Source organism: Canis aureus, chromosome 23, assembly GCF_053574225.1.
Source record: "Canis aureus isolate CA01 chromosome 23, VMU_Caureus_v.1.0, whole genome shotgun sequence".
Taxonomy (NCBI): domain Eukaryota; kingdom Metazoa; phylum Chordata; class Mammalia; order Carnivora; family Canidae; genus Canis; species Canis aureus.
In genome coordinates, this window is record NC_135633.1 from 27,345,207 (window position 1) to 27,368,481 (window position 23,275).

Sequence of the window (23,275 nt, forward strand, 5' to 3'; positions counted from 1 at the left end):
GACCTTACTCATCAGCCACTGTGTGCTGAGGCTGCATCTCCCGTTTGAAGCTTCCTTTCTCTGCTCATGCCCACCTTGGCTTAGTGGCGCTCCCACAGCACTCGGTATTCATTTCTTGGCCAAGTCCTACTTTTAATGTTTCTACACTGTTTCTTCTGCATATTGTCTTAGCTGATGATGCCCTGCTCTGAACACACTTACTCTTCATTTTGTGCCTAGTTCACCCCTAGGTGAACTCCTGGTATACTGCTAGGTCTCCAGAATGTGCCCGGCACAAATTTGGAGTGACCACTGCTGCCGCCTTTTCAGGAAGCTGGCCCAGGGCAGCTCTACATTCTGCACACGCTTTCATGGACGAGACGAAGACTCTAGGAGGGAGCCAGCCAGCTGTTCTTACCTCATCTGTTGTGGCTTGTGGTGGCAAAGTTGTAGAGAGTGAGAGCATCCGCAAGGAGGCCTCCAATTGCTGGGGAGGCAAAAAGAAGTTGGGCACCACAATGGACTCCGGCCTATATGGTAGTTAAGGGGCACAGATACCTAGAAATCCCCCCCTCCTTTGCCAGACTGGCATCTCCATTGGGCTTAGTCACCCTGACCTAGAAATCCCCCCCCTCCTTTGCCAGACTGGCATCTCCATTGGGCTTAGTCACCCTGACTCATTTTGTCCAGCTTATTCTTGCCCAGGAATCCTCTGCTCCAGTGGTGCCTTCTGCTTGGAAGACCCTGCCCAACTCTAACAAACTGCTGTCTATACTTTCTGCAAGGGTCAGTTAAAATCCTTTCTCCTCTTAAAAGCCTCTCCTAGCATCAGCCCATGGTGACTTCTTCCCCAGAGTCTGCAACATAGGCTAACACTTGTTTTACTCTGCTACGACTCTCAATTTGTCTCAGCAGGGACAGTGTAGTTTCCTTCATTTACCTCACTACTTCCCAGAGCCCTGCATGATGCTGATAGGTAGCAACATTTCAGTGACACTTGCTGAGGGCCTGCTGACCCAAAACTGACCTGTCAGAAGTCAGACAGGGTCAGGGTGAGAAGGTGGCTCCAAAGGCAGTGTCTCAGGCTGGAGGAAGATGCCTGGCACTGAAGGAGGGCTTGTCCTCCCAGCTGTTCTCTGCCAACATCCAGGAATGAGGACTCAACACACGAGGCGCTGTCTGTAGGAATAGCTGGTCCACCTAGTCTATATCTGAACCCTAGGAAGGCAAGTACCACATCCTGTACTTCTCTGTATCCTGACATACCCAGTACTGTGCTGAGAACACAGTGTTCCAAAAATATTTATTTGTTCATTCAAAGCACTGATTCTGTTTGGGAGGAGACTATTTTGATGTTTTAATTTTGTTTCTATTCAATAAGCTAAATAGGATTCTGGTTCAAATCGGTTTATCACTGCTCTTCCATGCTAGACTTTGAACTCCAGGAGAGTAGAGATGATTGATATCTTTTTCATAGTCATATTCCTGTCACCTAGCAGAGTACCTGGGATTACAGTAAGTGTTCAGTAAGTATCTACTGAATAAATGAAATGCATCATTTCCTGCTTTGGTTCAAGTCCTTGATTTTTCTAGAGAGGTGGTGTTGGAGTTGGAGATGTTGATGGAGAAGGACCCTTTTACCTAAGCCTTCTTCAGAGGCCCAAGTGAAGAAGGACCTAGTTGCTGTTGCTGCTCTGACTCCTGGGAACTGTGCCAGTTAGCTGATGCTGTGGGGAAGATTTGCTATGAGGTGTCACAGGTGTGTCTGAAGCACTAAGCTCCCCCTCTCAACCTATCACCTCCTGCCTTACTGCTCCCACAGTAACTTGTCACTTTTTAGACGGTAACTTTGGGAAAATTCATTTTTTGCACCCATTTCTTCACCTGTAAAGTAGATATAATAACAGTACCTTTGAGGATTACAGGACTCTATACACGCAAGTGCTTAGAATGATGCCTGACACATCAAGTGCTCATTAAATGTCAGCTATTCTTATTTCTCTGCTTAATGGGAAAAAGTTGCCTATTCTTGTTGTGTTTACTACTCTGGTTCCCTCCCCCCACTGAAGTCTGCCTTCCGTTCCCACGTCTGCACTGCCCTCCTTAATGCTAAAGCCACCCACCAGTCTACATTTTACTGGACCTGTCTGAAGTGTCAGAGCATTGTCCACTACTCCCTGAAATTCTGCTCCCACGTTGCCTCCCTCCTGCTTTTCCACCTCTGCCCAGCTCTTCTCCACCTTTTGTGGCCATGTCTTGTTCTGAAGCCTGCTGGTGATCCTAGGGCTCCATCTTGTGTGTGTGGTTCTCCCTTTTGAGGTTCTTCCCGCTGCCCTGATCTGTTTCCAGAGACACCCCACCTTTATAGTTGGCCTCCTCTTGGATGTCTCACAGGCACACATGTCCAAATGGAAATCTGTACCTTCCCCCAAAACTGTCTATCTTTATGTGCTGTTCCCTATCCAGTCAGTGACTTCACTTACCTAGCAACCTGTGACAGAAATCTCTAAGTCATACTTTATATTTCCTTCTTTCTCTTTCCTGTGGCTAATTCTTTCAAATCTATGCCCTTCCACTTCATCATAAAGCAGTCTGTTTTGGGTCACATTTCTTCACCTTTTATTATTATTGCAAGTTTCCTACCTCGTCTCCTTGCTTCTGGTCTCCCCTCATCTAATCCATAATCCACCCTCTACAAGGCATTTATGACTTCTAATATGTAAATATGACCAATCACACTCTTGCTTACCAGTTATCATTTACTGAACACTAGGTACCAGGCACTTTGCTAGGTAGTCCATACTGTTGATTGATTTTTCAGTCACCCCACAAGAGAAGTACTATTAGTACCTCTATCTTAAAGATAAGGACCCTGAAGTTTAGAGTCCAAGCACATTAGCCAGGCATAAAAGGCTCTTTAAGATGTAGCCCTGCCTTGCCATCCCACATACCCCTCGGCTCTAACCAGAGTAAACTACTGCCTACAGGCCAGGCTCTTTCACATGGCTATGCCTCTGCAAACACAATTCACTATGACTAGAACTTTTTCTCATCTCTACCTACAGAATGCTATTCATCTTTGAGGTCCAGTTCTATGGTCTCGCTTGCTGGGATACCTCTAAACAGTGTTACAGCAGCTTTTTCCTCTTGCTCCCTAGCATTCTGTCCATGTTTCATTACAGCAATTAAAATGATAAACTGGGGCAGCCTGGGTGGCTCAGTCATTTAGTGCCGCCTTCAGCCCAGGGCATGATCCTGGAGACCCAGGATCAAGTCCCACATCAGGCTCCCTGTGTGGAGCCTGCTTCTCCCTCTGCCTGTGTCTCTGCCTCTCTCTCTGTGGGTCTCTCATGAATAAATAAATAAAATTAAAAAATATATAAAACAATAAACTGTATCGTTGCCTGTCCCTGCTTCATAATGGGAACTTCTTGGGGATCCCTGGGTAGCTGAGCAGTTGAGCACCTGCCTTAGGCCCAGGGCGTGATCCTGGACTCCCGGGATCGAGTCCCACATTGGGTTCCCTGCGTGGAGCCTGCTTCTCCTTCTGCCTGTGTCTCTGCCTCCCTCCCTCTCTCTCTCTGTGTGTCTCTCATGAATAAATGAATAAACTCTTAAAAAAAAAAAAAAGGGAACTTCTTGAGGTAAAGTCTAATTTAAATCTTCAGTAGCAGCACACAGCCTGGCAATACCCATTTTTTTGAAGAACGAATACTTGGCAAGGTCTGAATTAGAGCATTGCCCTTAGGATCTGGGCACATGTGACTGCTCCAGCACAGACATACATTCTGAGCATGACTAAATTGCCTGTAAAGGCAACAACATCAGAAGCCAGGATGAGTGAGGCAGGAAGGATCTCTGCTGCAGGCAGTGTGCTTCCAGTGCTCCCCCTCCAGCCATTCCATGGTTTCGGTCTCCTGATCCCTCACCCCTACCTTTTAGTTTCTCTCTGCCCTGCAACACGAATCACATTTGTGTAGTGGGTAAAAATGTTTCCACCTCACTTAATTTCCTCAATAATCAATTTGATTGGATTTTCTCAAGAATTCTGTGAAATTATGATAGTTCTATTCAATCTAGATTTACTAATCCCTTCTCTGTGCAATGTCTGGTTCCAGGGACACAGAATAAAACAAGGTCCCTGACTTACCTGGGGCATGTACAGTCTGGTGAGTAAGGTGGGCAACTGCCTCCACTTTACAGGTGAAGAATCTGAGGCTCAGAGGGTTAAATTATAGATCTGATGTCACACAAGTAATAAGAAGCTGAGTCTGCAAGGGTCACAAACAGGCCCCCTGGCCTCTTCAGTAAAACAGACTCCTTCACCAGCAGCTGCACAGTAACTCCTGCTTGCTGTTGGGATGTCAGGTGAGCTGATCTGATCAGCCAGTTAGGCAACAGATGTGAGGGCTGTCGATGGTCCTAGCTGGTTTCTTTTTCTCATTACATGTCCATCTATGCTTCAAAGCAGGAAGAGGGGGAATGTCAGGTGTCCCTTCCCCCCATTAACACTGCCATTTTGGGGGTGGGGCGAATTGGGCAAGTGCATTTCAACTGTGTCCACTTTCTCTCTCATTGTTTTTTTTCTAAAAAAACTGTTAGGCAGATCACTCTTTGAGCCTCAGTTGCCCTACATGCAAAATAGAAATGATGATACCGACCTTCAAGACTTAGGTATGTGAAGTGCCTGGCACATAGTAAATGCTCAGTCAGTGAGCATTTACTCTCCTTTCCCCTCTCTCTGCACCCCCTACTTCTATTTCACCTGCGATTAAAGGTCTCATTCCTTATATCCAGAACTCTGCCTTCAAGTGTAAAATACCCAATAGATTGATCCAGTAAATCATGTGGGGCTATGCTAATGAATGTGCTACTAGCACTTAAACCCAATTCAAAGCATGATGCTTCAGATGGTGGGTGTTAATAGCATCACAGCACCTTATTAGCATGGGCAAGTCTTCTGAAGGAAGGGACTTCCTGTATCTTCCAGTGCATTACATGAGGGAGGCCACTGCTCACACTCACACACCAGGCTAGCCTAAGTGCCAGCATCCAAAATGCCTAGAAATGGCTTAAGGGACTACTTGTGGGAAATATGGGAAATACCAAAGGATACAGGAGGCTCTGCCTTGTGGACACTTCTGATCCAGATGTTGCCTGCTTCTGCCTGATGTCAGGGCAGTTGATGAGTAGCTCCCGATGACTTTCCTTTCTGCTCTGGGAGGGTAAGTGGAGAGGGAATTTCTCGAAGCTATCAGCAGAGTCACTTAGTTCACTGGAGGCAGCTTCATTCTCAGTTTGGGCCTCTGGCTTGGGCTCCTGGTCCTGATCTGCTCTTGGTGAGCTCAATCCAACAGAGGCGTTGCTCTCTTGGGCTCCTGAGGGCGTCACTGGTGTGATGACCTGAGGGTTTGCTGAAGCAGGCTCTCCATCCCTGGCATGAGAGGCTTCGACCTCATAAGCAATAAGACTTTGGCTAGGAGAATCCTGCCTAAGCAGGTGGGGGTTGACCCCTCTTCCTGCGCTGGACAGAGGGCTACTTTTGCCCTTTAGCTCCTCTCTGGGGAAAGGCTTTGAAGGACAAGAGGGGTCTTCCCTATATACCTTATCAGGCTGAAGGCTGATCTCATTTGTGTCTGACATGAAACTGGACCAAGGGCTAGTTTTGTCTGTCACGGTGGTGATGTCATTGAGGGTCCTGGGCTCAATGATGTCTTCTTCATAGTCCTCATCACTGTAGGCTGGGCCTGCCTCAGTTTCCTCACTGCTCTGCATCCTTGTAATGGGTACTGTGTACCCCAGGGATTCATGGAGCACTCCTCTTCTGCCTGAAGTCTCTTCAAGAGTAAGGGGAGTTGGGGAGTTTCTGCCCTCATCCGGAGGTCTTGCCAATGGCAGGTCTGGAGTTGTGCTTCGTTCCTGCATGGCCACAGTATCCTGAGCATCTGGTAGGGTGTGAACCTCTCCACTTCTACTGGCTCGATGAGAACTCAAAGATGCTTGAGAATTCCTGGTGATAGTCTGCAGATCTGAATAGCAACAGATATCACTCTTACTACAAGGTAGGGCCACACACCATTCAATTTCCCATGCTAGGCTCTAGATTCGGATGTATTCTTACAATCAGATTTTGAACAAATCTTAAAGATAGTTAATCCACCCGAGTCAGTGAAACTATATTCAAGGCAATACAATTTCTAGTACTTTATTCTAACATCAGAGGACCAAAATCTAATCTGTTTATAGTTGTAGTTACATCTGTGGAAATGCTTTCAGAGACTATCTGCTCATGCTCAGGAATTCTTGGGAGTTAGGAGTCCTGGTGGGCATGTTCATGCTTCCATTTACTTCAGTAATTACCTATATTAAAAATCAAAATGAGAATCTACTTATTTATGTATTTGATGACAGTTATTAGAACTATATATCTTACTTGGAAAATAAAAGCAAGTTATCTGTCACCCAAATGGTAAGGGAGGGGAGGTTTACAGATAAAATGTAGGCAGCATGGTATGTGGAAAGAGCAGAGACTTTTGGAGTTGGTCAGTCATGGGTTCAAATCTCTACTGTCACTTATCAACTTTGTGGTCATGAGTAAACTATCCTCTCTGAACCTGTTTATCTTTATTTATTTTTTATTTTTATTTTTTTAAAGATTTTATTTAGTTATTAATGAGAGACACACAGAGAGAGGCAGAGACATAGACAGAGTGAGAGGGAGGCTCCTCGTAGGGAGCCCAATGTAGGACTTGATCACACCCTGAGCCAAAGGCAGATGCTCAACCGCTGAGCCACCCAGGTGTCCCTGAACCTATTTATCTTTAAAATGTGATTAGCACCATCCTTTGCACAGGGTTATGGTAAAGAATACATTATATAAATGGCTGTATGTGGTATGGCACATGTATAAACAATAAATGGGGCAGCCCTGGTGGCACAGCGGTTTAGCGACGCCTGCAGCCCAGGGTGTGATCCTGGAGACCCAGGATCGAGTCCCACGTCGGGCTCCCTGCATGGAGCCTGCTTCTCCCTCTGCCTGTGTCTCTGTCTCTCTCTGTTTCTCATGAATAAATAAAATCTTTAAAACAAAACAAAACAAAACAATAAATGGAAGCTACCAGTCACTTCAAATTGTTTTGCAATTAAATGGGAGGGAATAAGTTAATAAACAGGCCTAGTAAATGGCTTGTTTGCATGGTTATTTAAGAAAAGAAAGTTATGAATTGGGAGGCAAATATGACTCCTGGAGTGTGGGGTCACATCTCCCTCATAACATGTAATGGAGTCTTCAGCCTATAGGAGGTACTGGTTAAATTTAATACATTAACAATTTTCAAGTTTCAAAGAGGAATATAGATGTATGAAAATGGAACATCCCTACCTGCAAACAGGAACAGGAACCAGGAAGCAGGTTAATTAATCCTGATCTCTTGGCCTGAACTATCCTTTCTGTCTTGGAACATTCTTTTTGCTTTTTATAAATCAGCCCATCCTTCAAGGCCCTGCTCTACTATAACCTCCTCCAGGAAGCCTTCTCAGGTGCACCAGCTGGATGAGATGGCTCTATAGTATTGTTCTAGAAGGAAGCACTTAAGATGTTATTGTGTGTGTTTCCCCCATCAGACTGTGAGCTTCTCAAAGGCAGAGACCATGTGTCTGATTCATGTTGCATTTTTAGGGCCCAGTAAAGGACTTGGTATATAGATGTAGCATAAATGAGATCCCCACTTAGTAACTTACTGTCAAGTTTTACTCTTATCTATTTGTCTAATGACTTCTTCAAAAGTGTACTGAGATGTGATAGAGGCTGGGGGAGTTTATTTATTTAAACTGTTTTCTTCTCTTTCACTCTCTTCTCTCTCCTCTTTTAATATACTGATTTAAAGGGTTCCCTATTTGCTTTACCTCTACCTCAAAGCAGTTTCTTCAGTTGACTATAGAATGTACACTTGAGAAAAGCAAAGACAATTCCTGTCTTGTCCACCACTTTATCCTCCTGGAACTAGTAACACAAAGTGCCTGGCATAGTTGGTGCTCAATAAATAGATGACTGAATATTTTCAAGCAAGTAGAAGCCAAATACAGGGGGCAGCCCGGGTGGCTCAGTGGTTTATCGCCGCCTTCGGCCCAGGCCCTGATCCTGGAGACCTGGGATTGAGTCCTGCGTCGGGCTCCCTGCGTGGAGCCTGCTTCTCCCTCTGCCTCTGTCTCTGCCTCTTGCGCTCTCTCTGTGTCTTTCATGAATAAATAAAATCTTAAAAAAAAAAAAAAAAAAAAAAAAAGAAGAAGCCAAATACAGCATGTACCTTTGGAGCCCTAGCTACCAACTGATCAGCTCTCTGGGAGAGAGGATAGGAAGAAGGTTTGTACCTAGTATCAATCATGGTGGCTTCTTTCCCCTTTAAACAGAGAAAACTGAACTTATTCATCCTTGTGTACAATATACATCTTTTGCTTGAACAAAATGACACCCAAGTGATGACTAGAGGTACTGGTCTAATTGATTTCTCACAATTCTCCAAACTGTGCCTGATATAGTAGTTCTCAGGTCTTACCACCCCTACACTCTGATTCAATATAATGAAGCAGGACTCTGGTGATTTTTATGCTCAGGCAAGTTTGAGAAATACTTGTTCTACAGCAGTGCCTGTCTGGGCTGCTCAGTGGAATTACATGGGGAGTTATGAAAAACACTGATGCCTGGGTCCCACCTTCGGAAATCCTATTGCAACTAACTGATGGTACAGCCTGGGCATTTGGATTTTGAAAAGTTCCCTCAAAAACTCCAATATGAGGACCACTGCTTTAAGCAATTTTTCAAAGGGTTGACTGTGGAACACCAACATCTAGAGTCATCTGAGGTACCTGCTAAAAATTCAGACTTCTGCCTTCTGAGAATTACAATTTTGAATATGTCCGTAGTTGATTTTTTCCTGAAAACAGAGTGGCACAATTCAAGAACTGCTACTGAACTTACCTAATCTGCTCTCACTTTTTTTTTTTTTGAGGAAACCTCAAGAAGGGAAAGGGTAAGTGGTGTTAAATAGTAAGCCTCTGCCAGAAAACCACCAATGACCTGACTTAGGTCTCCAGTCTCTCAGTTCAATGCTCTTTCCACTTCACATGTTCCTGTGCCATGCTCCTGAATCTATCCTTTCAAAAGGAAGACAGTAAATAAGATAGTGAAAGCCGTTGGTCTCTATTTGTCATAGGGGCTTGTCTGAGGGCAGACATTCAAATGGTTTTTGAATAGGCACCCAGCGACCATAACTCCTCAATAAAAGGGGCCCTGAGCCATACCCGTGATTAAGGAGCTGACTTGCAACACCAGGTTATTGGATTTCTCCAGGATGCACTGGCTCTCAGGGTCTAGGCTGCTGTCTTTGGGTCCAAGATGGTCCTTCTGGCTCTCCTGATACTGTGAAATGGTATGAGTCTGAGGACTGAGGGGAAGTAAAGGCTTGCTGAGCTTCTGACTGAAGTACCGCTGGATCTGATCTAACTCATTCAGATTCCTCCTATAAAAAAAGAAAGGGAAAAGAGGACAAAATGGTTATTCACTGGCTTTACAAGCATCTTTTACATTTCCTTGGCATTCTACTGCTTGAGCTAGGAATTAGTATTTCTCACTTGGTCTATTAACACTAGGACCCTACCCTCTCCAATCCACTAATTCATCCTTTACTTGACTATAATCCTGCTGCTGGGGACAACTTTCCCCTCCTTTCCTCTGGCTACTGAGATTTCTCTTCTGATGTCCAGCAAAAACCCCACATTCTTGGTTACCATTCAGGTCTAGTCTTCATATCCTCTTACTCTTGAAGGAGGAAGGCCTTACTCTGGACTAACACTGACCTTTGCTACCTTATAACCATTCCCGATCCTTCAAGTAAGTGACCTCTTCTAGCAAGTCTTCCCTGAACCTCTAAATTGGTTTAAGAGGTCCCCCTTTGTGCTCCACAGTTCTGTATGGTTCAATCACATGTTTCCCTTGATGTACTGTAAGCTCTGCGCTGATTCCTTTGTATCTACTGTGCTTTCTCCATGATAATAGATGGGCCCACCCCCAACTGGGTTCATTTCTGCCTCATACCTCTGAATGCTGGAACCTGATTTTAAGCTACCCCCCTTGCTGTGTCCCTGTGCTACTTTTAAAGTATTCATCTCTCTCTCTCTCTTAATATTTCTCCTTTTCAAAACTCTATCAACCCAAGTCATTGGATGACCTCTCTCTTAAACTCCTTTACTCTTGGCATCTCCATCAACATTTTGTCTTAGATTTCTGCTTAGTTTTCTCATTATGTGTCAGTTTCCCAAACTAGGCCATGAGCATTTGGTAATGGAAGACAGTATCTCAAATTTCTCTACTTCTCTGGTACACTCAGTGTGCCTGGTACAACTGGTACAACATGGACTCTTAATACCTGTGAAGTAAACTCGGTTTTTCTAGGAACAGTCTGTATGGAACAGTCTGTATGTTAGGAACAGTCTGTATGTTCTACAGCCAAATCTAATTACATGAGAGTACACAGAGCTGATCCTTAATCTGTCAATAGAAACCATGACTCTCTCAAATCACAGTGGATTTACATAGGTGTCTACATCTGGGTATATGCCACATGCCACCTGTAGCAGGAACATGCAAACAACTGTAAACTTGGCAAAACTTAAGAAAATATGCAAAACCAACTGGCCGTGTCAGAGATTCTGGATATAGAACCTATTAACACGAAGCTGCAATTTTCTCATCTGTGAAGAGGTTTTTAATTTTTTTAGATTTATTTATCTATTTGAGAGCAAGCGAGGGAGAGAGAGAGAAGAGAGTGTGAGCATGAGCAGGGGTAAGGGGCAGAGGGAGAAGGGAAAGCAGGCTTCCCACTGAGCAGGGAGCACAATGCAGGGCGGGGCTCAATCCCAGGACCCAGAGATCATGACCTGAGCCGAAGGCAGACGCTGAACCAACTGAGCCACCCAGGTGCCCTTCCATCATCTGTGAAAATGGTTACTAATATTTGCTCTGTAGGCCTCAGAGGATTGCTGTGATTCAAATGAAGCACTATTTTAGGGCTCTGTGAACCCAAGGAAGTAATGCAAAATTGGTATCTTGTTTATCTTCATTTGGTAGGGAATTCATCTACCAGCAGTTTTAGAAAAACCTGGTTATGGTGTAGCAGCATCAGCATCATCTAAGAACTTAGTAGAAATGCCAATGTTCAGGCACTATCCTAGACCTACTGAATCAGAAACTGTAGGGGTGGGTCCAGCAACAGATGTTTTTAACAAGCTCTTCATGTGATTCTGATACATTCTAAATTTTGAGAACCAGTGGTCTAAGGCAGTGGTTTACACAGCCTGGCAATTTGGCCCTAAGATATCTTTTGGCAATGTGTGGGGACATTTTTGGTTGTCACAATCAGGGGAGGGGTGCTTCTGGTATTCAGTGGATAGAGGCTAAGGATGCTAAATATCCTATAATGCATATGACAGGCCCCCTACAACAAAATATCTGGCCTAAATGTCAATAAGGTTGACACTGAGAGAAACTGCTCTAGGATGCAGGAAGAGTTTCTCTCTTTTCTCAGCGAATTCTAAAATATGTTTTGTGAATGACCCAATAAAATGCGGCCATACTGTTAATGGTTTTACTTAAATAGCCTCCAGTCTCTAGCTGAGAATCAAAATGAGAATCTGAACATACCACTTCCTTGTAATATAAAAGTCTGAACAACCCATGTCCCACCAATCAAAAATATTTTGCCAATTCTTTTCTGACTTTGCTTTATGAAAACAAGTAATAAGTTAGTTTTTTCCAAATATAAAATCTGTCAAATATTTTTTCCTCAAACTTTACACACTCTTCCTCCCCTTGCCCATCGCTATTCACTTGAGAATCATTTGTTCTAAAAGTCCAAACTCTTAGCTGAAATTTAAGGCTCATATAAGATGACCCTATAGAATTTGCCCTGCTTTTTTTACATCATCCATCCATCCATTCATATTTCTGAGTGAGTGAGAGAGAGAGAGAGAGAGAGAGAGAGAGGCAGCACATGTGAGTGGGGTGAGGGGCATCTTGAGGATCTCAAGAAAATCTCAAGCAGCCTCCCTACCTGCGCGGAGCCTGAACATGGGGGGCTCCATCCCATAATCCAAGAGATCATGACCTGAGTCAAAACCAAGAGTTAGATGCCCAACACTAGGCCCTCTGCTCTTTGCATCTTAGGCTCGGCTGCAGCCTAAGTGTATCGCTAGTATTCCATCAAACTTGATGTGATGTTTCATGCCTCTGGGTCTTAGCATGTTTTCTGCATAGAATGTCCTTCATGTTTGTTGACCTGCTCCTTCAAAGACCAGTTCAAGTGTGACTTCTTTAAAAGCTTCCCATGACCAACTTAGAATGTTCCTCATTCTTCCATCTACCCTTGGCCAGAAAATCTGCAGATCTTTTTTTTTTTTAAATTTTAAACAAATTTTTATTACACAAAGGTTGTCACATAATTGGATATTTTTTCTACTTTGTACACAATTATTCTTACTCTCCACAGAAAGGCTGCTTAACTTTTCATCTGGTGATGGCAAACACTAAAATCCTGATTTTAATAGAATAGTAGTAAAAATGCCTCAGTGATTTAAGTTGAAAGCAGTACATTGGTACATGGCTCTTGCACTCAGTTATCAGGAATGTACAAATGTCTTTTTATTCAAAAATACAAAATAAATTATTTGTAGGCATGGACAATGACATCAGTAAACCATTATATATCGTCAACTGAAACCAGTAACTGATGGTTATAGTGATTTTCTTAAACATCAGCCAGCCTTTTATTCAGTCATTTCCTTCAACTGACTTCTCTGAAGTTATGGTTGAGGAACACAGCCTTGAGCTTCCTCTCAAAATCTGCAGCTCTTATCCCACATCATTATAATTATCTGGCAACAGGCTATCTCCTCCTCTAGGAATGGCAGAGCCAGGATTGGAACCTAAAACCTTTTCACAGCACCACACTTCTTACTAGATAACCCAGGGGCTAACTCACATGATCTACAACGGCCCCTTCAATTCTCACAGTGCTTCTCTGGCTCAGATGCTGACTAAATTAAGAAAGAGACAGGGGAACATTAATAGGACAGATGCTGGTCTGGAAGAATTCAGTGGTTGTGTGAAGAAAGACGGTGGGCAGGATGAGGTTCTGTAAATTTAAAGTAGATATGAAGCAGTATAGATGTGAGGGTGGTTATTAAGTTTGGTGGATAACCTCAAGTTCCTGTGTTAATAGGTGGATCAGTAATAGAAACCTGTGAAGGAACGGAAGACCCCAAGCTTGAAAAAGATTTACCTCTGAGGAATCCTGAGAGGTTCCAGGGTCCAGCTCAACACTTACATAGACAAAAGCCCCCTCAACCTCCCAGGGCAGTGGTAGCTGGTAGAAGGGCAGTACTGCAGGTTGCCACTGGCCATTTTACCTTGTGCTCGCTTCACTATGGTTTCCTGTGTCTTTTCCCAGCACAGGGCCTTACCTGAGAGAAGTCAGAATGGAAGTACGGGAGGACAAAGGCAGTGTGGTCAGTTTGTCATCACGTGGCAAAACTGCTTCTCCCTGCTGCAGGGATTCATGAAATCGGCGGATATTCTGCACATGCTCTTCATGACGTAATGCCTGACTTCTTGTGGCACTATTTCTGTAAGAAATAAATGGGGCCAAAATAAATTCCGAACCAATGAGAAAACCCCTAATATGATGATCAACCAATAACGCTCCTAACATGGTACTGCAAATCCATCCCCATTACCATAGTGCTGGCTTCACGAATTCTTGCTTAGATTACAACTATTTTCCAAATAATCTTGCCTTCAGTTTTACCCACTCTCCTTTATTTTTCTCTCTTTTAAAATTTTAATTCCAGTGCAGTTAAAATACAGTGTTATATTAGTTTCAGGTGTATAAGAGTGATATAGCATACATTATTCAGTGCTTATCAAGGTAAGTGTACTCTTACTCCCCATCACCTATCTCACCCACACTTCCACCCACCTCCCCTCTGGTGACCATCTGTTCTCTATAGTTAAGAGTCTGCTCCTTGGTTTGTCTCTTTCTTTTCCCCTTTGCTTTGTTTTGCTTCTTAAAGTCCACATAGGAGTGAAATACGTTATTTTGTCTTTCTCTGACTTATTTTGCTTAGCATTATATACTCTAGATCCATCCATATTGTTCCAACTGGCAAGATTTCATTCTTTTTAATGGATGAATCATATTCCATTGTGTGTGTGTATATACATACACAACCCCGTATCTTTATCCATTCGTCTATCAATGGACACTTGGGCAGGTTCCATAGTTTGCCTATTTGTATATAAATGCTGCAATAAACATGGGGTATTTGCCCTTTGACTTAGTGTTTTTGTATTCTTTGGGGGAAATATCCAGTAGTGCGATTCCTTGATCATAGGGTAGTTCTATTTTTAACTTTTGAGGAGCCTCCACGTTGTCTTCTATAGTGGCTGCACCAGTTTGCAATCCCACCAACAGTGCACGAGGGTTCTTTTTTTTTTTTTTTTTCACGAGGGTTCTTCTTCTCCACATCCTTGCCAATATTTGTTTCTTGTGCTGTTGATTTAGCCATTCTGACAGTGTGAGGTAATATCTCATTATGGTTTTGATTGCATTTCCCTGATGATGAGTGATGTTGAGCATCTTTTCATGTGTCTGTTGGCCACCTGCAAGTCTTTGGAGAAATGTCTGTTCATGCCTTCTGCTCATTTTTTAACTGAAGTTTTTGTTTTCTTGAGTGTTGAGTTGTATAAATTCTTTGTATAGTCTAGATATTAACCCTTTATTGTATGTCATTTGCAAATGTCTTCTCCCATTCAGTAGGCGGTCTTTTAGTTTTGTTGGTTGTTTCCTTTGCTGTGCAGATTTTATTTTATTTATTTATTTTAAAAAAAGATTTTATTTATTCATGAGAGACACACAGAGAGAGAGAGAGAGAGAGAGAGAGAGACAGAGACAGAGACAGAGAGAGAGGCAGAGACACAGGCAGAGGGAGAAGCAGGCCCCATGCAGGGAGCCCGACGTGGGACTCGATCCCGGGACTCCAGAATCATGCCCTGAACTGAAGGCAGGAGCTTAACCGCTGAGCCACCTAGGGATCCCCAAGATTTTATTTTGATGTAGTCCCAACAGTTTATTTTTGCTTTTGTTTCCCTTGCCTCAGTGGACATATATAGAAAGATGTTGCTGTAGCTGATGTCAGAGAAATTATTACTGCTTGTGCTCTCTTCAAGGATTTTTATGGTTTCAGGTCTCACATTTAGGTCTTTAATCTATTTTGAGTTTATTTTTGTGTATGGTGTAAGAAAGTGGTCCAGTTTCATTCTTTGCATGTTACTGTCCAGTTTTCCCAACACCATTTGTTGAAAAGACTGCTTTTTTCCCATTGCATATTCTTGCCTTTGTTACAGATTAACTGACCATATAACTGTGGGTTTGTGTCTGGGTTTTCTACTCTGTTCCACTCACCTATGTGTCTATTTTTGTGCCAGTACCATACTGTTTTGATTACTACAGATTGTAATATAACTTGAAGGTCCAGAACTGTGATGCTTTCAGCTTTGCTTTTCTTTTTCAAGACTGCTTTGGCTTTTCAGGTCTCTTATGGTTCCATAAAAATTTTAGGATTGTTTGTTCTAGTTCTGTGAAAAATGCTGTTGGTGTTTTGATAGGGACTGCATTAAATGTGTAGATTGCTTGGGGTAGTATAAACATTTTAACGATATTTATTCTTCCAATATATGAACATTCAATGCCTTTTATTTCTTTTCCCTTCTTTTTATTTTTTACGTAGGCTCCATGCCCAGTGTGGAGCCCAATGTGAGGCTTGAACTCATGACCATGAGATCAAGACCTGAGCTGAGATCAAGAGTTGTACGCTTTTTTATTTTTTTAAGATTTTATTTATTTATTCATGAGAGACAGAGAGAGAGAGAGAGAGAGAGAGAGAGAGAGAGGCAGAGACACAGGCAGAAGGAGAAGCAGGCTCCATGCAGGGAGCCTGACGTGGGACTCAATCCCAGGTCTCCAGGATCAGGCCCTGGGCTAAGGGCAACGCTAAACCACTGAGCCACCCGGGCTGCCCCCATGTGTCCCTTCATAATATTTTCTTATAATTGCTTGTATTTCTGTGGTGTTGGTTATTATTTGTCCTCTTTCATTTGTGATATTGTTTGAGTCCTTTCTCTTTTTTGGATGAATCTGGCTAGAGGTTTATCAATTCTGTTGATTTTTTATTTTTTTCAAAGAAATAGCTCCTGGTTTCACTAATCAGTTCTATTGTTTTTTTTTTTTAAGTTTCAATGTCAATTATTTCTGCTCTAATTTTTATTATTTCCTTCCTTCTGCTGGTTTTGGGCTGTGTCTTTTCTTCTTTTTAGAGCTCATTTATTTATTTATGTATTTAGATTATTTTATTTATTTATTTATTTATTTATTTATTTATTCATTCATTCATTCATTCATTCATTTATTTATTTATTTATTTATTTATTTTTAAAGATTTTACTTATTTATTCATGGGAAACACACAGAGAGAAGCAGAGACATAGGCAGAGGGAGAAGTAAGCTCCCAGTCAGGAACCTGATCCCAGTATCCTGGGATTACACCCTGAGCCGAAGGCAGACAGACGCTCAACCGCTGAGCACCCAGGTGTCCCCTTCGAGCTCCTTTAGGTGCAAGGTTAGGTTTTTTGAGACTTTTCTTGTTTTGAGGGAGGCCTGTATTGCTATCAATGTCCATTCTAGAACAGCTTTTGCTGCATCAAAGATTTTGGACCATTGTGTTTTCATTTTCATTTCTCTCTGCATACTTTTTGATTTCTTCTTTGATTTCTTGGTTGACCCATTCATTGTTTAGCAGCATGTTATTTTGTACTCTTTTCAGATTTTTTCTTGTGGTTGACTTCTAGTTTCATAGTGTTGTGGTCAGAAAAGATATATATGATTTCAATCTTTTAAAATTTGTTGAGACTTGTTTTGTGGCCTAATATGTGATTTATTATGGAGAATATTCCATATGCACTTGAATACATTCTTTTCCTTATACCAGTAGCATACTGTACTGTTTACTGTAGCTTTGTGTTAAGTTTTGAAATTAGGCATTTCTTCTTCATTCTTCTGCCTATTCTGTGTCCTCTGAATTTCCATATGAATTTTTGGACGAGCTGGCCCATTTTCATGAAAAATCAAGCAGGGATTATGATAGAAAGTGTGTTGAATTTACAGACTGTTTTGGGGAATTAGGCCATATTAAGTTTTGCAATCTGTGAACGTGGGATGTCCTTCCATTTATTTAGAACTTCTTTAATTTCTTTCAACAATGTTTTGTAGTTTTCAGAGAATAAGTTTTGGACTTTTTCACTTACATTTATTTTTAAGCATTTTATTCTTTTTGATGCTATTGTAAATGTAATTGCTTTCTCAATTTCATTTTGGTTTATTCACTGTTGATGTACAGATAAACTGATTTTGTGATTATATTTTAAAATGTTCTCAGTTTAGAGGTGCTGGGGGCTCAGCTGATTAAATATCTGACTCCTGATTTCAGCTCAGGTTGTGATTTCAGGGTTGTGAGATTGACCCTGTGTGGAGCTCCGCACTCAGAGGGGAGCTCCGCACTCAGCAGAGTCATCTGCTGGAGGATTTTCTCCCTCTGCCTCTCTCCCAACTCGTACATGCTCTCTCCCTCTCTCTCTGAAAGCAATAAATAAAACTTGAAAAAAAATGTTCTCCATTTAAATTAAAAAAAAATTAAGATTTTATTTATTCATTCAGAGAGAGAGAGAGAGAGACAGAGAGAGGCAGAGACACAGGCAGAGGGAGAAGCAGGCTCCATGCAGGGAGCCCGATGTGGGACTTGATCCCGGGTCTCCAGGATCACACCCCAGGCTGCAGGCGGCGCTAAACTGCTGCGCCACCAGAGCTGCCCTCAGTTTAAATTTCTAATACGGTAAAAATAGGTACAACTTACCTAAATAAACTTCTTTGAGGTCATCAATAATTTTTAAGAGTATAAAAGGCTTCTGCAGTAGAAATGTCTGAAAACTACTTTACTGAGGTATATCAATTTATAATAAATTTCACATATTTTAAGTATACAATATGAGGTATTTCTTTGCGTTATAATTTTTTATTGTGACTGAAAAATTATTGACCAAATAACCCTTTATTGGAGAAGTACCAAAACTATTTGGTCTAATTATAGCATAATTTTGTGCCACAATATTGAGTTTTGACGTATGTGCACATCTAAAGAAGCCATTAAAACATTAAGATTATGTACATATCTATCACCCTTAAAAGTTTCTTCTTGTCCTTCATAATTCCTCCCTTTTCTTGTTCTATTCATCTTCTCTTATCCCTAGACAATTACTGATTTGCTTTCTGTCACTATAGATTAGTATGAATTTTCTAGAATTTTATATAAATGGAATCAGATACACGGGACCCTCTTTTGTCTAGCTTCTCTCTCAACATAATTATTTTAAGGTTTATTTTGTTGTATATCAGTATTGCCTTTTGCAAAGTTTTTGAGTGTCATTTCATTATATGAATATACCACAATTTGGTTAGCCTTAGATGGCTAGCTGGATCAGAATGTCATTTTGATATGGTCCTTCTGAAGTGGGAACAGGGATATATATATTTTAAAGATTTTATTTATTTATTTGAGAGAGAGAGAGAGACAGAGACAGAGAACATGAATGAGGGAGAAGGGCAGACAGAGAGGAAGAAGCAGGCTCCCCACTGAGCACAGAGCCCAATGTGGGGCTTGATCCCAGGACCCTAGCATCATGACTGGAGCTGAAGGCACCTGGGTGCCCCTGGAACAGGGACATTTTTATGTGGACAAAAACCAAACCACTAAACTTAACTTTTACAATTACTAAATAGTGTCTTCATTATCAACCTATATTTCTATCCTTGTACCAGTACCCTATCCTACCCATGTGTCATGGATTGGCTATGGTCAAAGTAACACCCATAAAATAGATAACAGAACAACTGTTTTAGCCTGTGATCTAGGATTTGACAGACACATGGGATCCCTTTATGCAGAGGGCAGAGGCATTTTTCATGTGGTAAGCAAGTAAAGAGCTACAGAGCGTTGAAATGGGCCTTTGAGTGGCTAAGTGTTATAGAGAGTGTCTTTCTGGACTACTCATAATTGCTGCTGTAGGAATGGCTGTGGTAGGGGAAGATCCTTTACCTTATTCCTGAAGTAGAGAGATAGACACAGGAAAGAATGGTGGAGGCAGGGGGATGACAAATGGCACTAGGGCCTGGAAGGAAGTGGGGTGAAAGTAGCAATGTTATTCCTAGACCTTGCCTTTTGAGAGAATGGAATATGTTCTAGCCCTGATATCCATATGCATGTCCATGGTTGGCATGGGGAAGCAATTGGATGGGCCAGTTGCTTTTTATAAAATATCCTGGTTCCTATATTTGGAAAGGGAAAGATCTCAGACAGCTGATTACTGATTTTAGGGATAAAAGTTAAAAGCCTTTGAGGAAAAGAGATAAGTGTTCTTTCCACTGAAGCTACCCTTTTGATAGCAGTAAAAGTTCTAGTTTCCTATCTTATATATATAAAAAAAAAATTGTTTTCATAGGATCCTGGAGTTCCCAGGGGTTGTAACAGGAGATCAAAGCTCTTTCCCTGTCTCTAGTTTCTTCCTCCAATAAAGGAAAGAGAGAAATGACAAGCCAGTTAGCAGACGTACAACTCTCTATTTCATCTTATCAAAAATTCACTCACCTCTCAGGAGAGGAGAAATCAAGTTCCTTTGATGAGGTGTGAATAAGTTGTTCTGGGGTCCATTTCGCAATGCAGCTGGGGAATGCAGCATATATATCAGAGGCAGGGAAGGAAAAGGGGCTATATATTGGGATCTGTAGAAATAATGAGAAAAATGGTATACCTGTCACCACAAATCCTTTTGGAACAAAGCAGTATAAATACATTTGTAAATTTGTGTTTAAAAAATTTATTATATGTAGATAAATATAATTTGCTGAGAGGGATCCCTGGGTGGCGCAGCGGTTTAGCGCCTGCCTTTGGCCTAGGGCACGATCCTGGAGACCCAGGATCGATTCCCACGTCGGGCTCCCGGTACATGGAGCCTGCTTCTCTCTGCCTGTGTCTCTGCCTCTCTTTCTCTCTCTGTGACTATCATAAATAAATAAAAATTAAAAAAAAAAATAATTTGCTGAGTATTTTCTATGTCTTGAATGCTGCAATAAGCAATTTATATGCATTTTTTTCATTTAAAATCCAAAATAATCTTATGAGGTAGGTACTATTATTATTCCCAATTTATGTACTATGCTATCAGATTGCTTTTTAGTTGCTTTGTTTGTATTTATGCTCCTGCTCTTCCAGCTAGTTTGTGAACTTCTGACTGGATATCATTTTACTTTACAAGTGAGGGTGATGTGGCTGTAATTACTTCTTGACTACCAGGGCTGATGTGAAGGAAAGACTTTCTTATACAGCAACTGTTTAACTCTTTGTTACTTTCTCATGTGGTCACTCATGCATTCAATATTTACTGATGCCCACCCTGCCAGACCCTGGGCCAGGCACACATGATAAGGGAAATGTAAAACCCCACAATCTTTGCTTTGATAGAGCTCCCCTATCTGGGACAGTCTGGAAAATTCTCCTTTCTTTTACAGTTAAACTCCCTGAAAGAGTTTGTCTGTATTTACTACCATGATTTTTTTTTTTTATAGGAACAATGATTTTAATGTAATAGTTTTTAAAATGTTCAACCAATGTGGTTTCAAACTCCATGCTGCAATTAATCTTATTTTATTTAAAAATTGAGATACAGGGATCCCTGGGTGGCGCAGCGGTTTAGCGCCTGTCTTTGGCCTAGGGCGTGATCCTGGAGACCCGGGATCGAATCCCACATCGGGCTCCCGGTGCATGGAGCCTGCTTCTCCCTCTGCCTATGTCTCTGCCTCTCTCTCTGTGTGTGACTATCATAAATAAAAAAAAAAAAAAATTGAGATACAGCCATTTGTGACAACATGGATGGATCTAGAGGGTATAATGCTAAGTGAAATAAGTCAGAGAAAGACAAATACCTTATGATTTCGCTTACATGTGGATCTAAAAAAACAAATTAATAAACAATCAAAAAAGCAGAAAGAAACCCATAAATACAGAGAACAAACTGATGGTTTCTACAGGGGAAGAAGATGAGCGGTGGACAAAATCAGTGAAAGGGAGTGGGAGATACAGGCTTCCGGGTATGGAATGAACAAGTTGTGGGAATAAAAGGCACAGCATGGGGGTAAGTCAATGGTATTGTAATAGTATTGTATGGTGACAGACCGTTAGCTACACTTGTGGTGAGTATAGCATGGTGTATAAATTTGTTCCATCACTGTGTTGTACACCTGATACTAATGTAGCATTGTGTGTCAACTATACTAAAGTAAAACAATTTTTTAAAAATTGAGATATAATTAATGTATTATAAAGGTCACCCTTTAAAATTCAATTAATTTTCAGTATATTCAGAGTTGTGCATCCATCACCACTGTGTAATTCCTCTATGTACACAACCGTATAATTTTTATCATCCTAAAAAGGTTATGAGATCATTATGAGACACAAATATATAATGTGTTCTGTGAGCTGGAAAGTACCAAGCATATGTAGAGGATCTTCTTATAGATTTTGCTCAGTAGAATCCTTACTGGTTAAGAATGTGAATCAGGATACGTACCAGTGATCCTGGGGTCTCCATCCCACGTCTTGATTGTCTTTCTTCTTTGAAGTGCATCAAACTCTCTAGAGGGGAGATAGCAACTTTTATCTGCCCCTGGCACTCTCCACTGAAGTCTGTGATGTTGTACCAGCCACAGACAAACTGGAAGCCAGAAAGAAGTGGGGAGAGGTCCACTGAGGCAAAGCCAATCACCCTCTCCTCATCTGTGGGGAAAAGAGAAGAGCTGGGGAGTGTGGCTGGGCATGTCTTGCCACTGACATTAGAGGCTGCACACAGAGAAGCTGATTCAGGGGACTGTGGGGCAGGACAGGGATTTCAGTGATTCCAAAATCAACAGAGAGGACAGATAATGAGAGAGACTGGCACACAGCCTGCTTTCTACTCTTATGAATTCCCTTTTGGAATAGCAGGGAAAAGCTAGCAGGGTTGAGTTTTTGTCCTCTTGATATAGGCAACTGGAAAACAACCTTAAACACAGGAAACACTTCTTTTTTCCTTGTTATCGTGTCTCCGTGATTTTTCTCAGGGCAGTGAGTCTTGAAAGAAATCATTTGAAAGACCATCACCTTTGGAATTATGAGGGATTTGCATTTTCCCATTCATACTTGTCTGTATTTTCCAAATTCTCAATAACCCACATATGCATTATAGTTAATTAAGAACAAAAGTGATATAAATCACAAAAGAAAAATAACCCCCTAGAAAACCTGTACATGGTGCAAAATAACAGCTTGGACTCAGGCTTGTAAGAGGGCTGCCCTTAATGAGTAAGACCCCTTCTTGGTTGGACAAGCAACCATGCTATGACCTTTGTTCTCAGACTCCTTGCTTTTTGTTCCTTATGTCTGACATGAAAGTGGCTGGGGACAAACAGACCCGCATTCCTCTACAAGTTGTTTTCTATGGACTCCATTCCTGATAATGAGTATTAAAGGCTGACTACCAAAAATGGACACAATTCTCAGTTTTCAATTTGCTAAATAAATCAAAGAATGCAATTTTTAAAGAATGGTCACTAGTTTCCCAGTTTCTTATACATGCTGCTGGTAACACTGAACTCATTACACACTGTTTAACATTTGTTTAGACAGCTTGCTCTTCTTTAAACTGCAACTCACCTAAAAGCTGAGACCAAGCATCACTTGTTTTATGTTCTCTACACTTTCCATTCCTGGCATAAATCTTTCCATGTACTGAGGAAGTTGATCAACCTCCACTGAGAACAGAAATGAACTGGCCAATGTAGAGTGGGACAAAGAAGCAGAGCACCACAATAGCTAATCTGAGTGTGGCTTTGATTTGAAAACACATTATTATAACTTCCCAAACCTCAAGTCTCATATATACAATGAGAAGGACTAATAAACTAGATTTAAGATCCTCTTCAACTTGGACAGTCTTCTTTTTTTTTCTTTTAAGATTTTATTTATTTATTCATGAGAGACAGAGAGAGAGAGAGAGAGAGAGAGAGAGGCAGAGACATAGGCAGAGGGAGAGGCAGGCTCC

At 41.6% G+C, this 23,275-nt stretch overlaps 2 protein-coding genes across 61 annotated transcripts in view; one reads left to right on the top strand and one right to left on the bottom strand.

The window, feature by feature from the left end:
* Window positions 1-23,275, top strand: part of LOC144294885 (uncharacterized) — a 91,171-nt gene that overhangs the window by 48,654 nt on the left and 19,242 nt on the right. For 7 of the 41 annotated variants that reach the window (XR_013362246.1, XR_013362249.1, XR_013362225.1 and 4 more), the window contains one exon: window positions 1,573-1,738. The exons of the other annotated variants lie outside the window; for them this stretch is intronic. The gene's annotated coding sequence lies outside the window, so the exon portion shown is untranslated. The remainder of the gene's footprint in view (window positions 1-1,572; window positions 1,739-23,275) is intronic. 41 annotated transcript variants of the gene reach the window in all.
* C2CD3 (C2 domain containing 3 centriole elongation regulator) overlaps window positions 1-23,275 on the bottom strand; it is a 152,841-nt gene that overhangs the window by 20,921 nt on the left and 108,645 nt on the right. For 8 of the 20 annotated variants that reach the window (XR_013362211.1, XR_013362210.1, XR_013362209.1 and 5 more), the window contains exons 27-32: window positions 21,767-21,972; window positions 19,786-19,919; window positions 13,495-13,656; window positions 9,280-9,497; window positions 5,096-6,008; window positions 398-509 (exon numbers count right to left, since the gene is read on the bottom strand). Coding sequence is in view for 17 of the 20 variants with exons in the window: in XM_077866960.1 (XP_077723086.1) it covers window positions 398-509; window positions 5,096-6,008; window positions 9,280-9,497; window positions 13,495-13,656; window positions 19,786-19,919; window positions 21,767-21,972 (1,745 nt within the window). In the remaining 3 variants the exon portion in view is untranslated. Of the gene's footprint in view, window positions 1-397; window positions 510-1,006; window positions 1,198-4,129; window positions 4,198-5,085; window positions 6,009-6,052; window positions 6,340-9,279; window positions 9,498-13,494; window positions 13,657-19,785; window positions 19,920-21,766; window positions 21,973-23,275 lie in introns of those variants that run through there. The other 12 variants (XM_077866956.1, XM_077866952.1, XM_077866959.1 and 9 more) reach the window with 7 other exon arrangements.